We start from the raw sequence: 15549 nt of genomic DNA, 5'->3' as shown, positions 1-15549 counted from the left end.
AAAGCTACATATTCTGTTTTCTTCAGAACTAAGAGCCATCTTGAATGATTTATATCAGTAAGTAGTCAAAAAGACCATTTCATTTCTCACACTGAAATACGTTTTTATCTTAGAGCTCTCAAGGACAACAACTGTATTATACACAAAGCAATGATGCATAAAATCATTTTTGCATTATTTTTAATTAGATATATAAGATTCACATTACAGAAACTGGTGGGCCCTGTCAGGTTCTTCACCAGAATTTAAAGTACCACCTGGAACACTTCTGTCAGATGTGGCTTCAGTTCCTGCAGGTTTTGTAGAGCAGAAGATAGACTCAGGACATTCCACTCCTGTCCACTATCATCAGTACTGGAATGATGGTAGCACAGCATCTCTATTTTGGTCTTCCTTAGCAGATCTGAAATCAGAACAATGCTCATTCCAGAAATCTGACTATGCATTTGCAGACCAGTAATCTTATAAGACTACACTGCTAATTTTTGGTGCCAAATTGTGGTGAAATTTGTTAAAAAATAAAATGCACAAATTAGATCTATATTTTAATTTTGAAACACTTCCTACACCCCCTTAATAAAGGAAAAAGATCAAAAGTTATGCCACTCTCCCCACTGTTGTCACACTGTTTGTCTCTCTCCCTTATACACATCCTTATAAAAGGATTGGTTTTTTTAAAAAAAAACTACTTCATAATGACTCCCTGTCATATAGCACATACTGTGAGTTCATTACAAATTGTAATTTGTAATAAACTCATGTCTGGAACTTCCAGAATAATTTTTCAATTTTCTCTTCATTAACCATGTCATTTATTTCCATATATCACAGAAGTGCTTTCCATACAGGTAATCCTTGCTTAGCAATTCTAATCAGGGCAAGAATTTCTGTTACAAAGCAGTCATTACATGAAACGTGATCATACCACTTAACAACAGCACTTCTGGTAGAGACCCAGCTGCAGTTGTTAGAGCCAATAGCTTCCACAGCTTACCACACATCATCAACAGCATGAGGGGGAAGATGCAGGAGGATGGCAAAAAACAGCTGGAGGTGGTGAAGGATGGCAAAAATAGGTGATGGCAGTGAAGTGCAGGATGACTAAAAGGGCAGATATGGGGGGGGGGAGTTGAAGCACACACTGCGAAAGTAAATGTGGCTGGGCTTCTTGGTGCCTGAAATTTGATCACATGACTACAGGACTGCAGTAACCATAATTTTGAGGACCAGTTATAAATACAGTTTGTTCAGTGCTGCTCTAACTTCAAATAGTCAATGAATGAATAGCCATTAAGCGAGGACAACCCATATTTCCCTCCACCCCAAATCCCATAAGCAGATGGTTATAGCAATTATATACCAATACAGATCATATTATTCATTAGATCATGGTTTAAAGCATCTTTATAGAACTATTAAATTTTTCACCTGTTCTTTATCATGCCTTGGAGCACTTACCATAAATGTTCTTCTAAAATCCAATGCTATTCATAGATACACCAAAGGTAGTTATATTCATGATTCATCCTTGTCTATGGTTTTAGTCTTTGGAGCACAAATTGGAGGGAACTTGATTCTAAACAAAATTCTTACTAAAAATCAGTGAAGGGGATGAGAAATGCTTTGTCTTACCAATAATTGTTGGCAACACACTGACACTGGAAGTCTTGGATTTGTAGAACAGTAGAGGACCATTGAGGGGAACCAGCTGCTTGAACCTTGCTCCGTTGAGTTCTAGCAAGCATGGAATGGTGCCTTGCACAGAGCCAACAAGCACATGAGGGCTATTGGTTGCAGTTAGTTTCAATTGTCCATTATTGCCCAGTGCTCCGTCAGTATGAGTAGTGGTGATCTAGGAATCAGAAAGAGGGAAATTAGTACACTGCTTTCCCTGAAAGAAGAATTTTGTTCCAGATATGCATAGCTGCAGAAAGGTGAGTTCTTGTCTATCACGAAAACAGAAGTGTAGGATTATTATATACAGCCATAACTGTCCTGGGAAAGATGCATACCTTGAATTTCAACCTGTTTTATAATTATGGAAATATTCAGAAAGAAATAGCAGCATTTCTTAAGGGATAATAACTTTGCACATCTCCTTAATGATCCTGCAGTTGTCTCAAAGGCCTGTAATAAACTAGCCCTTGGATCAGAGGATAAAGGGAGTTATGTACCTTCAACCCAGCCTCTTGAGCCAGAAGCAGCCCATTCACAAGGTTCACATTCTTCTGTGTAGTTTCTTGAAGAAGCCCCATTGCCACTGCAGGAATCAAGTAGTTGCTGGACTTCTGCAAGGCTGAACCTAGTGAAAATTACAGGCATGATTGAATCATCAGAAGGCACGTAATATTATCTCTCCTCAGAAGATGTATAAACTGAGGAGCAAAGTCCAGGGTTTCAAACAGAAACCATCCCTGAAAGCAAAATTACAAGTTTCCATTTGTCTCTTGTTAGAGACTACAACAGGTACGGTAAGTCTTTTCCTGATAGATGATCCTCTCTGTGACCCGTCAAAACCGCGGAGGACAAAATCGCGCTTGACGAAAGCGCGCATGTGACGTCATCACAGCGCGATGAAAAAAATTAAAAATTGAAATAAAATTAAAATTAAAGCAAGCCGATTCACATAAAGGTAAGGGTTAGGTTTAGGGTTAGAGCGTTAGGGTTACGTTTAGCGTTAGGTTAAGGGTTATCGTTAGGTTTAGCGTTACGTTAACAGTTAGGTTTAGGGTTAGGTTTAGGGTTAGGTTTGGGGGGGTTAGGGTAAGGTTTTCGCTTTATTTTTACATTTTTCGATCACAGCGCGATGTTTTCGTCGCGCTGTGATGACGTCAAATGCGCGCTTTCGTCGAGCGCGATTTTGTCCTCCGCGATTTTGTGGTGGAACCGATCCTCTCACCAGCTTCACTCCTTCAGAGAAGGAAAAGGCCCTTTGTCTCTCACCCTAGCCAGGGGCAACCCAGCATCCATACATTTAATAGACAGATCGGTTCTGATATGGAAAATAAACAAAATATTGATAAGGAAGCTAACTAAAGACTCCCCCCCTCCCCCATAAACATCGTATTTGCTGAGAATACCATATTATAGAAAATAACAGAGCAAAAGCTAATGGAGCAAGATGCTTTTGAAAGTGAACATGCGTAAATAAAGTAGAGGCTAGGAAAGATAATGGTGGTGATAGATAGGATAGGTAAAAAGAGAGAGAGAGATGATAGAGTTTGAAAAATCAAGATGAGTGGAGAATCTTGATGGATAGAACAGTTCTCAGTTGCAAATACTGATACTCTCCATCTGGTAGAGTATGAGAGCAGAATGTGATTCACTTATTGAATATATAGAATTGAAAGAGCCACTGCACTCTTGGCTCTTTCAAAACTTTGGGACTTTGAAGGAAGAATAAGTTGCCTAGCTTTCTGTAGCTTTGCAGCTCAGAACAAAAGCTTCTATGGCATATTTTTACATTTCAAGTAGGAAGGGGTCAAGCTCTACAGCTTAAGAATCATCTTACATGGATTAAACTGGGAAAAATAGATCCACCCCAGCACTTACTTGCAAATAAGAATCATTACTCAAATTGGAATACAAAGTCGACATGCACAGAATTAATTTTATTAAATGATCATTAATTCAGATGGAGAGTAGCAATAGCAATAGTTAGACTTATATACCGCTTCATAGGGCTTTCAGCCCTCTCTAAGTGGTTTACAGAGTCAGCGTATTGCCCCCAACAACAATCCGGGTCCTCATTTTACCCACCTCGGAAGGATGGAAGGCTGAGTCAACCCTGAGCCGGTGAGATTTGAACAGCCGAACTGCTGAACTGCAGTCAGCTGAAGTAGCCTGCAGTGCTGCATTTAACTACTGCGCCACCTCGGCTCTTCCCCTAACCATTTTGGAAAGGTAGCCTTTTGGCTATTATATAGATGTGTATATCTACATACATACACATACACACATACACACATACACACACACACCACACACAAACACATATGGATCTCATGCATCCTTTCGTTGCAGAAGAAATTCCCACAATTAGTTTAAGTGAGAATAAGTAATCCTAGGGAAGGACATGATTAATCTAATCTAATCTAACATCTAACAATTTCTGAAACATGTTTTCTAAAAACTTTGAGAAGAAAGCAGAAGTCAAAACAAAGAAGGAAACATAAGACATCCCAGAGAGGGTGAAAGTTATTGACTCTCTTTAAAAAGATGAAATCTCACACAAGAGAAATTATGTAGGCTGAAAACTAAAGCTTTTCGGTTTAGTTAAGTAGGAAGATGAGAGAACAAAAGCAAAGGAGTGAAAAGATTTTGGTAAAAAGCCAATATTTGAAGGCCAAGTACTATGCCTGGCTCTCTCATCTCACCCTCGGTAATAAGCTGCACACTTCCATTCAATTGGTGGCTCAGTGCATGTAGCACACTTCCTAAAGCTCTAGCCAGTGCAATCCATGGCTTGGTATGGGATGCATATGCACTGCTAAGAGCCTGTCCATTTACCTGAGAGAGGGAAGAACAGAAATGTAAAACTGCCTATTGGACTAGACTTCCAACCCACAGCCCTTTCCCCAGTTATACAGGGACAATATTTTCACATCAAAATGCATTAAGTACCAAATTTGATGAGTTTCATAGCAGCTGAATACCAACATATCGTATTATCTTCTTTGAGAATCTATCCCCTTGGGGTATTTAGCCTGAGGTCTGCTTTCAATTTTAGAACTGAATATCTTCCCACTGTGTCAACCAGTTCTATTTTTATTATCATTTGTAAAAAGTAATACTGGCAGTCACACAATGAAAGTTAGCACTTTTAAGCTCGATAGGTCAGTACAAGCACTGGCTGAACTTTAGGTTTAATTTAATACTGTGTGTTTTAGCCTGTATTCAAGTCAGTTATGTTTATCACATCTCAAATGGGTTGTGTGATGCTGTGATTTTGCTTACAATTCAACTCTTTCTGAAAAAAAATGAAATGTGCTAGGAATATGTGCTGGTCTTTAACCATAATAAATATTTGATGATGATGATAAGTTTAAAATTAAAATTAGTTACATGAATTTTAAAAATGATATACAAATCATGACTAGCTGAGGATTGAATGTGGGACTCACAGTGCCAACCAGTGCCTTGCCCTGGGCCAGGTCTACAAGCTGCATGGCAATATCTCTTCCACAGCGGCTCTGCGCTTCTCTGGTACTGGCACCCAGGTGGGGACAGCTGATTACATTGGGATGGTTAACCAAGGCTTTATTCTTGGGTGGCTCCTAAAAAGGAAAAATGATTTGTTTAGTTATAAAAGGCTAAGCCCAGGCTTAGCTGATTTAGAAACAAATCGTTATCCTTAATAATGCAGACACTGTAAGACTCCAACTACTTTTTGCAGTGAAACAATAAGGAGCAGCATTTTCACATATTTAGCTCTAGAACATTAGTAGATAACTATGTATTTTTCATCCTAAAGTGCACAATTCAATTCAATTTATTGAACTTGTATGCTGCCCTATTCCTGGAGGGACTCAGGGCGGCGAACAAACACACGGGGCCATACAAAACACACAGGACAAAAACAGAAAACAGAGACAATTTAAAACTACTCAACAGACGCAGCAATTCAAGTGGGACCGGGAACTCATCAGCCCCAGGCATGCCAGAACAGCCAGGTCTTGGTGGCTTTGCAGAAAGCCTGAAGGGTGGTGAGGGTCCGAATCTCCACGGAGAGATCATTCCAGAGGGCCGGAGCAGCCACAGAAAAGGCCATCCCCCGGGGGGTCGCCAGTCGACATTGGCTAGCTGATGGTATCCGGAGGAGGCCTAATCTGTGGGATCTAATTGATCGTAGGGAGGTAATTGGCAGGAGGCGGTCTCTCAAGTAAGAAAGAACACTTTCCCCAATCACAGTACATGACCAAAAATATGGCCTTTTACTTCCAGAGTTCCTCAGCCAGTTTGGCTGTCACAGGAAATGGCTGTAGAACAAGTAGTTCCACCTGCATCACAACTTTGCCCAGCAGAACTGAACTGCTAAAAGCAAAGCAAGATGTCACAAAGCCTCACCTCTGTGAAAACATCTAAAGCTGCGCCTCCACAGCGGCCAGACTGCAGAGCCCGCAGAAGGGCACCTTCATCCACAATACCTCCTCGAGCACAGTTGATCACCTGGACCCCATGGCGGCATTGACCAAATGTAACGTCATTGAGAAGCCCTAGAAAAAAGCAGCAGCAAAAGCAGAGAACTTGAGTAAAAGCCCAATGTATTCTTCTTGTATTTCCCCTTGTTAGAAATTTGCAACACAATTATATCACATGCCGAGTGAACTGACTGCCTTTCCATTTAGCTTGAATACTATCTTTTCCTGTAGGAAAATTCAAAGCTGTGAACAAAGCAATAAACCAGTTTAGAAAGAATTATTCAAGCAAGTTACCATAGTAAAACATGGGCTTCTCTCATGGGTTCCACAATTACAGCTGCAGAATTTTAATACAAAGACGCGTAACAGCTCCTCCCGCATTATCCAGAATTCTTCACCGTTTACAATGTAATAATCCTTGTCTGCACCATTCGGGTTTTCTAACATACATCCATATTCTGACTTCTCCATTCCTTATCCCCAAAGAATTCCTTTTCCTCATTCAAGATGCCTGCTTACCACATATAGCAGTTAGCAATAGCAGTTCGACTTATATACCGCTTCATAGGGCTTTCAGCCCTCTCTAAGCAGTTTACAGAGTCAGCATATCGCCCCCAACAACAATCCGGGTCCTCATTTGACCCACCTCGGAAGGATGGAAGGCTGAGTCAACCTTGAGCCGGTGAGATTTGAACAGCCGAACTGCAGAACTGCAGTCAGCTGAAGTAGCCTGCAGTGCTGCATTTAACCACTGCGCCACCTCGGCTCTTACTTCTCATGGTCAATCAGTCCAATTTTCCATCCTTACTGTCAGCTCACTAGCTAGAACAGACCAGGAAATCAACTCCAGATAGGCTAAAACTACTTTTATTGAGATTGGTTATATTAAAAGAATCATGCAAGTCTGATTGTACAATTCCTCCTCCTCCTCCTCCTCCTCCTCCTCCTCCTCCTCCTCCTCCTCCTCCTCCTCCTCCTATTTCAATGAATTATGGAGGTGTCTGCTTCAGCCACTTTCTTATTTTATTTAAAAATGCTTCAGCTCCTTTTGCTTAGGCAATGAATCCTGCATATCTCTGTCAAAATTTCCTCCTTAATCCTTACGCTGCCTCCTTTCTCACTCAGTTTTATTTGCACAAATTGTGGTTATATAATCTGTTCCTAATAAGCAGCAAACATGAGCATGCATAACTCAGTTCTACACATGGATCCCCCCAAAACAAGGGGCCTCAAAACTAGCACTTTACCTGTGGTGGAAGGCAGGAGTGGGGTGTGCACTGTGATGAAGTCACACAATGGCCAGATCTGTTCCAATGACAACTGTTCAACACCAAAGGTAGCTGACTCCTCAGGTGTGATTATGGGGTCATAGCCTATGGTCTACACAAATAGAGAGAAGAAAGAAAAGTTTTCTAAATGGCTGAGATTTCCATATATCACCACCACTAGGAAATAGGAGCACTGGCTATAGCAATAGCAATAGCAGTTAGACTTATATACCGCTTCATAGGGCTTTCAGCCCTCTCTAGGCGGTTTACAGAGTCAGCATATTGCCCCCAACAATCCGGGTCCTCATTTTACCCGCCTCGGAAGGATGGAAGGCTGAGTCAACCTTGAGCCGGTGAGATTTGAACAGCCGAATTGCAGTCAGCTGAAGTAGCTTGCAGTGCTGCATTTAACCACTGCGCCACCTCGGCTCTCCACAGCCTTTTTGAGAAGAGGAGGTCCAAGGCAGCTGAGGGGGAGATCACTCTTACCTTCATGCCAAAGGACTGCATCCGAATGGCTACCTCTCGGCCAATCCTGCCAAGGCCTAGAATGCCTAGGGTCTTCCCTTGAAGTTCCATCCCCATAAACTGCAGAAAGACACATTGGTTTGAAACAATTTCTAATCTTTCTATAAATATATGAATGTCCTATCTGACATTCCCACAGAATCGGCTTACCTTTTTACGGTCCCACTTTCCCTCTTTCATTGAGGCTGCAGCTTGTGGAATTTGCCTGAAATAACAATTTGTTGCAAACAGTCTCTAATAATAACTTTTAAAAATCCCCAGGCTTTTTTAATGAGGGTGGCACTATTATTCCTTATTATTCTGTTTTTATTTGATGAGTTCTGAATTGCTGAATTTTGATTTCAAGCTGTTTGGTTACTACCAACTATATGCCTACCATGCACCTCCATATTAAGACTTACTTTACTTAAATTGATATCCCATATTTAGGAATACAAAATACAAACATAAGTCAGTCAGTTAGTCTAACGAAATAACTAGAACTAGTACAATACCAGAGGTGGGTTCCTACCAGTTTGCACCTATTCGGTAGAACCGGTTCGTCAAATCTACCAAACCAGTTAGAAAAAGTTCCACCAGTGGACCCGGAAAGCAGGCCACACCTACAGAAGAGGTTCCAAAAATTTTTGAAACCCATCACTGCTACACACAGAGAGAGAGACAGACAGACTGACACAGAGAGAGAAAGAGAAAGAAAGGAAGAAATAAATAAAGAAAAAAGAAAGAAAAAGAGGGAGAGGGAGATGAAAGAAAAAAAGAAAAAAGGGACAGAGAGACAAAAGGAAGGAAAGAAAGAGAGAGAGAAAGAAAGAAAACACATGGCCGGCAAGCCACTCCCATCCAGTCACATGGCCAGCAAGCCACTCCCACAAAGGAGGCCACACCCACAGAGTAGGTTCCAAAAATTTTTGAAACCCACCACTGTACAATATCCTCTCAACTCCTTATGAGATTTTAACTCTTTTCTTTGTTTGTTTAATATTTAATTTCTTGCAAGATACAAAAGTCCATTCTTTCCCAGAAATGATATTACTTACCTGGCCAGACTCATGATCATACCACATGTTAGCTCTGCTGCACTGAGACTATTGCCAGTGGGAGTACTATGGGACAAAGCAATAAGTAAGAAATATAGTGTTAACAGTTCCTAGTCACTTGGGAGAGCAATCAACATAGGCTTCTATGCACTCATTTCATACACATTGTTTTCCCAGAACTAAAGTAGCATTCCAAATAGACACTACACACAGACTGTTGAATGAAAAAGACACAAATGATGTTTAGGAAGTTCTAAAAGATAGTGCCCCATAATTGAAATTGTGTTTTCAATTCTTTGTAGCTGAAAAGAAGAATCCTGTGAAGAAAAGAAAGACCTTTCATGCCGTGTTTCAAAACTTCAAAAAGTATCCACCAGCAATTAATCTGATCTCTTCAACTAAACAAGGCTAAATGAAATCCTACTACCATAGCTAGTTCCTGTCTGAATTAAACAATAAAAATTCATCTGTGTATCTGAGAGGTATTTCCAGTGATCAGAGTGCATTTAAATGAACTATGAAAAAATAAGCAATAAATGAAGAATCAACACAACACATAAGTGACTTATAGATGAAGGCAAAAAGACACCATATAAACTTAAAAGCAACCTGAAATATTTTCAAAGGCAAGTAGATTTTCTCCTCTAGAGTTAATAGGAATTACTATTCTTAAGGAGTTGTAATTTTGGCAATAATGGGGAATGTTTTTTTAAAAATTCCACTTGCTTGTTTTTTTTCCCTTCACACTGAGCTGCATGGATTGAGTTGAATACAGGTAGTCATTGGCAACAGGTAGTTATGACAATTCAGAACAAAATTTATGTTAAGTGAAACTTTTCTAAAGCGAGTCTTGCCCTATTTAACAACTTTTCTTGCCACAGATGCTAAGTGAATCATTGCAGTTAACAAGTTAGTAACTTGGTTATTAAGCGAATCTGGCTTCCACATTGACTTTGCTTGCCAGAAAGTTTCAAAAAGTAGTCACATGACCTTGGGACACAGCAACGATCATATAAGTATGAACCAGTTGCCAAGCATCTGAATTTTGGTCACATGAGCATGGAGACGCTTCAAAGGTCATAACTGAAAAATGGTTATAAGTCACTTTCTCAGTGCCATTGTAACTGAACGGTCACTAAATGAACTGTTGTTACGTCGAGGACTACCTGTAGTTGTCCCTAGGATGAGTAGGAAGACAGTGTTTATTCAATTTCTCTTTTCCTGAGCCTATGCAGGGATGATTGTAAAAGGGAAATGATTCTCTTCCTATGAGAAAAAAGAGGCTAAAGATCTTAAGAAGTTTACCACAGGCAAGGAAATAGTATGCTCAGTTTCGCAGTTAAGGAAAGACTTCAGAAGATATAAAGTTATGCTAAGCATTCACTTCTCCAACAAGGGTCACCCAGAAACTCAGAGCTGAGAAAGGGAGATAGGGATTGTTGCAGGGACGTGCAGTCAGGAGAGGCAGAGCCTCACCACTGTCATCATGAAAAGAAAAAAAAATGTAAAAGGCAAAAGGCAAGAGCTGAGGTCAGGCTGAGCTAGTTGCTGCCAGTCACCGTGGATGACTCTGCTTAGTGCTTAACTGTTTAAAAAAGCCTCCAAAAAAGCGCCCTCTACAGGAGGAGGCAGGAGAACATCGTGCCTCATCTAGTCTGACTTTAGGCGTTTTATGATCACTCAAGCAGAGCTAAGCAAGGATTAAAAGCCTAAAAATTCCTGACGTAGGTGAGGCACATCGTTCTCAAACTTCATCCTCAAGTGTAGATCCCTCCCCAAGTGTAGTTTGATTGCAGGCAGAGCCATGTTGCCTTTTCAAACACACACACACACACGGATAAAAGCATATAAGCCCAGCTTCACTGATTACAAGTTTGAAAAGGCAACGTTGCTCTGCTTGCAATCAAAGGCTTGGATCGGCTCCCCTCCGGCTTCTCTGCCTCTTCTCTCACCCCAGCCTGAAAGCAGGAGGTGAGTGGGTGGGTGGGATTTATTGCATTTCAGGCATTTCCCACCCAGATAGCAGGCTGCATTTGCAATGGTGGAGGAAGGCAGCAGGGGAATAGGAGGGGGGTATGGCAGAGGAGCTGCTTTCAAGCCATTGGAAAATATATCCAATCCAACTTCTGTGTTTGTGTCTGTTTGAGAGAGGGGGGAGGGAGGGAGAGAGGGAGGAAGGAGGGGGAGGGAGAAGAAAAAGAATGAAGGAAACTTTTTCGCAAAGGAGAAAAACAAATGCTGTGGCTTTAAATCGGAACTGAGCATGCCTGGCTGTGGAATTCTGGGAGTTGAAGTCCACAAGTCTAAAAAAATATGAAACCCACCACTGTGTCAGTGCCTCACCAGTCATAAACCTCACCGCACGTCACTGGATTGTTGCTACCGAATCCTAGTATCCTATGTGCTCATCCTTTCAGCAAATGTCTTTCAGAAAGAAGCCTGCCGATTCATTGCTCCTAAACTTTTGCTCCTCTGCTTTATTAACAAATCCAGGAGTTGAATATCAGACAAGACAGGCCTGCTTTGGAATTAGGTGCCTGGTGATCTCTGCATTCCCTTCCATGTAAAAGCAGGGAATGCTTTTGCTCTCTGGCAATCTCTTGCTGACTTACTTCATGACTAGGATTCCTTTCCTTGTAGCAGCCTCCACATCTACATTGTCAACTCCGGTTCCGGCTCTTCCAATGATCTGCAACTTTTCCGCTGCATTGATGATCTCTGCAGTCACCTTGGTTGCTGAGCGTACAATGAGCCCATCAACATCCTGAAGAAATCAAAATCCAATCAGCAATTGGATAAGGGAACACAAAGCTGCCCAGAGAACTACAATCAAAGCTTAGAAATGTGCCCTCTATTCCTGCTCCTAGACCAGACAGGTATCAGGAAACTATAAGGAGGGCTGAAAGCTGCGTCAGTTATAGATAACACACCAATTCATAGATCACCTCTATATTTCTTACTTTCTCACAGACACTCTACAGAAAAGAAGTAATTTTAAACAAAGAACCTGAGAAGGGCTAAAATGCCTAACCCACCTCCTCCTTCCCTAGCTCTATTCCTCTTTTAAGAGAACAGGGGTGTCAAACTCAAGGCCTATGGGCCGGATCCTGCCCTAGATGTGCTTGGCTCCGGCCTGCACTGCTGTTCTGGAAATTGTAAGTGGCTGGCCCGCGTCACTTCAACCCAGTCCATACTATCCTGGCATGTGTGCTTGTTTGGAGGTGGTGGGTGCATGCATGCACAGGCCCAGCTCATCCCATTCCAGCATATGCACAGGTGGCGGGCCAGCATTACCTTGTCCATCGCTCGCCCCTCTGTCACCACCGCTGCCTCTTCTGGACACTGCCACAGCTGCCATTCACAGCCTGCTCCCCCCTGGAGGAGGCCTGGCAGCCGCCCCCTCCTCATCACCCCTCACTGTGCCAGCCCTCCACCTGGGTGGCCAGCCTGCCTCTCTGGCTGTTGCCCTGTGATTCTCGTGCTCCCCAGCCTGCTCTGCGGCCAGCGGCATTCCCCCCACTTGGGGAGAGGGTGAGGTGGGAGGTACTGTGGCAGCACTGAGGCAGGGGAGTGTGAGGAGGAGGGCTGGCACAATGTGGGTGATGAAAAGAGGGTAGCTGCTGGGGTTTTCCTTTCTCTCAGTAAAAGTTCTTTTGAAAATGGATTCAGGAGTCTTGCTTTCTTGAGGGGGCCGACTGGGGCAGGTCTGACACATTCTTCCAAAATCAATTCTCTATTCCCTTGTCCATTTCATTGAAGGCAAAAGGGGGAAAGGAAGAAATTCCATATATGTGTATTGCCTTTGCATGAAAAAAACCTAACATATGGTATATGGTTGTTGAAAGAAATGTCCTTTTGGGTTCAGCTCCAAGTGGGGAAGAAGACACTGGAGACATGGAAGCTGCTTGGAAAGATGGTTTATTGTTGGACAGGGCCACATAGCTTGAGCCCTGTACAGAAAAGGGGATCACATGTTTCAATGTTGATGGAGAAGAAGAGAAGGGCTGAGGAAGGGGCTTGCTAGGCTTTTATACCCTGTTTAGTCCCACCTCTCTGTTTCCTGTTCCTGTGTAAGAAATGTATTCTGACTGGTTGTCAGACTCCCATGGTGCCATGCAGGGGGCTACTCTCTAGGCTGTGATGAGTTCTCAGTTGCCTTGTGGTCAGTTGAGTAATATCCCTTCCCCCTATAGCTGCAGTGAGGAGAAGTCTTTATTATGTAAAGTGGGCTAGCCTGGCCATGTTAATGGCCCATTAGCTGGGGATGGGCAGAAAACTATAGGCAACTATTCTGTCTTTTAAAACATGTTTCTTTTCACATCCAGAGAAATATTCTGCCTTTTCAATATTTCCTAGGATTTCATTTTTCTGGGAGAGGGCTGGATAATAACTTCCCACATGGTGATGTATCACAAAGGAGGAAAAAATAAGATATTACTCACATGAAATATAGGCCCTGCACTCATCGCTTTATCCCCAGGATCCTCCCTGGACCCACACAGTGTCCCCCAGTTGATTTTTCTGGACCAGGTTCAAAATGCAGCAACCAAGAGTTCCCTTTTTAAAGAATCTATTTGTAGAAACGTATACTGTATACAGGCCACCTTCCTTTTTTAAAGCTCTCAGGCTAGAAATATATTGTGTACTGTACAAAGTTTAACATAACTTCCCCGTTAGAAGGGGGGGGGGTTTCTGGCTATTATTATTGATCACTGGAAAGCAGCCCATGATCAGTTTCACCCTACATAGGACTCATCAGGATGCAAATCTTTTTACTCCCTTATGTCTAATAGGCACAGCATGAGGCACATTAAGTCAATTGTCTACTTTTAGCTTTCTTTGATTGTCAGACAGGTGCAGGCAAGTTCTTTTCCAGTTCCAGAAACTTAATATGTAGCCAAGCAAATTTTATCTCTCCCCCCTCCTTTCCTCCAAACAGGGGTGTGTGGAAACAAGGACATAATTTTTTTCAACAGAATCCCACCAACGTCCTCTTTGTAATTGGCAAAATGTTCTTGGGATTGGCAACAGCCATTGGAAACAACCCAATTTCTCAGGACTAGAGCCAAGGATAAATTGGGCCAGTTCACAACCAGCTTTTAGTTCTACAATCTTCCAACATAATTGGAGCCAAGGAATGAGGCGGGGTTATGCAAATCATTGCGGACTCGGGTTACCACTGGAGCTGTGTCTCCCACTGAGTTTAAAGGAAAAATTGTTCTCCAAGGAACAAATCAATGGAGTGAGATTGAATCTAATCAGCCCAATTCTTCAGATTCATTCTTCGATTTTCCCATCATCCGCAAATATAGCTTTTAAAGAAAAACTGGAAGGTTTAAACTTGGGCCATTAGCACATTTGATTTACAAATTCAGCAACCTTTATTCGAGCAAATTATTCTGGAATCTCTTCTTTTCTCCACTACCAAGCCAGAGGAACAGTTGCACTTTATGCACCCGCTTTCTATCCTGCAATACTTGTATTATTTTTTTCATTCTATTTATTGTAATCACCCGCTCCAGCGGACTCTTGGCGGCTTACAAAATATAACACATTAAAACAAGTAAAAACTAAAAAGAGCCATTAAAGAAAAGCACGAGGGGGGGGGGTTGAGGGATTCAATTAGGAACTCTCGAGCTTGAACATGCGATCTACCTCGCATTGCTTGTTACACAAGTTTCCACTATTGAATCACGAGAGTCTATAGAGCAGTGTTTTTCAACCTTGGCAACTTGAAGATGTCTGGACTTCAACTCCCAGAATTCCCCAGCCAGCATTCGCTGGCTGGGGAATTCTGGGAGTTGAAGTCCAGACATCTTCAAGTTGCCAAGGTTGAAAAACACTGCTATAGAGGGATGGGAAGACTAAAATAGCGAAGTTCTCCTTATCCCCAATCGTTAAAACGAAATGAGGCAAATATTCTAACTTTAGTCCCGGCATTCTTTACAATACAGATATGAATTCATGAATTCACAGCTGGAAGTGGAGGGAGAAAGTGGGACACAGCTCATCACCTTATCTTGCCTAGCTTAACGTTTTGTCCCCTGTCCGTTCCCCCCCCCCTTTCCGGCATGGAAACTTATCCGGGGGATTATTTGACGCCTTAGAGGGGTGAAGCGAAGTAACCTCAGGTTCTTTTGGTCTTACCTTGATCTCGGCCTGCAACTGTTCTTTACTGAGATTAGGTTTCTCTAGGACTTGGATTCCGGCCGCCTCCAGGATCTGCTTACAGCAAGGGTCCAGGCTATCACTGATCAACACTTTAGCCAGGGTGAGCGTTCCTGCAGCTGCTGCCGGGGCCATTCTAGCTTCGCGTGTAGGGCTGTAGCTACTCGTTTCCTAAGCTCTTGAAGGCGAAAAGAGGGAGACGGCTGGTTCGCAGCGCGTGATAAAGACTCGCTCGCCCTTCGCTCGATTGGAGCGGAGTGTCAAGGTCCCACCTCCCTCCCCCTTTTCCTCAGTCACCATAACCTCCGCCCCTGGAATTTTCCCTTGCACCAGCACAAATACCTTGGCTTCAGTCTGCCACTGTTGAATTACTTGTTGACAAAAGCAAAGCGGGCCCAAAGGTTCTCT

The 15549-nt window shown here is 42.5% G+C and overlaps 1 protein-coding gene across 1 annotated transcript; it reads right to left on the bottom strand.

The window, feature by feature from the left end:
- Positions 1-163: 163 nt before the first annotated feature.
- Positions 164-15335, bottom strand: PHGDH (phosphoglycerate dehydrogenase). Its single transcript, XM_087726569.1, has 12 exons — positions 15121-15335; positions 11586-11737; positions 8974-9039; positions 8087-8141; positions 7898-7996; positions 7388-7520; positions 6067-6215; positions 5124-5276; positions 4377-4509; positions 2175-2302; positions 1633-1852; positions 164-403 (listed from the first exon to the last, which is right to left on the bottom strand). Exons 1-12 carry the CDS (start codon positions 15274-15276, stop codon positions 246-248), a joined length of 1602 nt encoding a protein of 533 aa, XP_087582695.1. The 5' UTR covers positions 15277-15335; the 3' UTR covers positions 164-245.
- Between the last annotated feature and the right edge of the window lie 214 nt (positions 15336-15549).

Source organism: Thamnophis sirtalis, unplaced genomic scaffold (assembly GCF_051295495.1).
Source record: "Thamnophis sirtalis isolate CommonGarterSnake01/CBP01778 unplaced genomic scaffold, rThaSir2_p1.2 scaffold_12, whole genome shotgun sequence".
NCBI classification, from domain to species: Eukaryota; Metazoa; Chordata; class Lepidosauria; order Squamata; family Natricidae; genus Thamnophis; species Thamnophis sirtalis.
The sequence above is the reverse complement of the archived record's forward strand: the minus strand, read 5'-3'. Positions and strand labels throughout refer to the sequence as shown.

What these genes read in the sequence shown, in the direction of transcription:
- PHGDH (XM_087726569.1), bottom strand. Translation starts at nt 15,276, where the DNA reads ATGGCCCCGGCAGCAGCTGCAGGAACGCTCACCCTGGCTAAAGTGTTG. An exon ending in AGTTGCAGGCCGAGATCAAG is followed by an intron (nt 11,738 to 15,120) that starts GTAAGACCAAAA and finishes TGATTTCTTCAG; the next exon opens with GATGTTGATGGGCTCATTGT. An exon ending in GAAAGTGGGACCGTAAAAAG is followed by an intron (nt 7,997 to 8,086) that starts GTAAGCCGATTC and finishes GTCTTTCTGCAG; the next exon opens with TTTATGGGGATGGAACTTCA.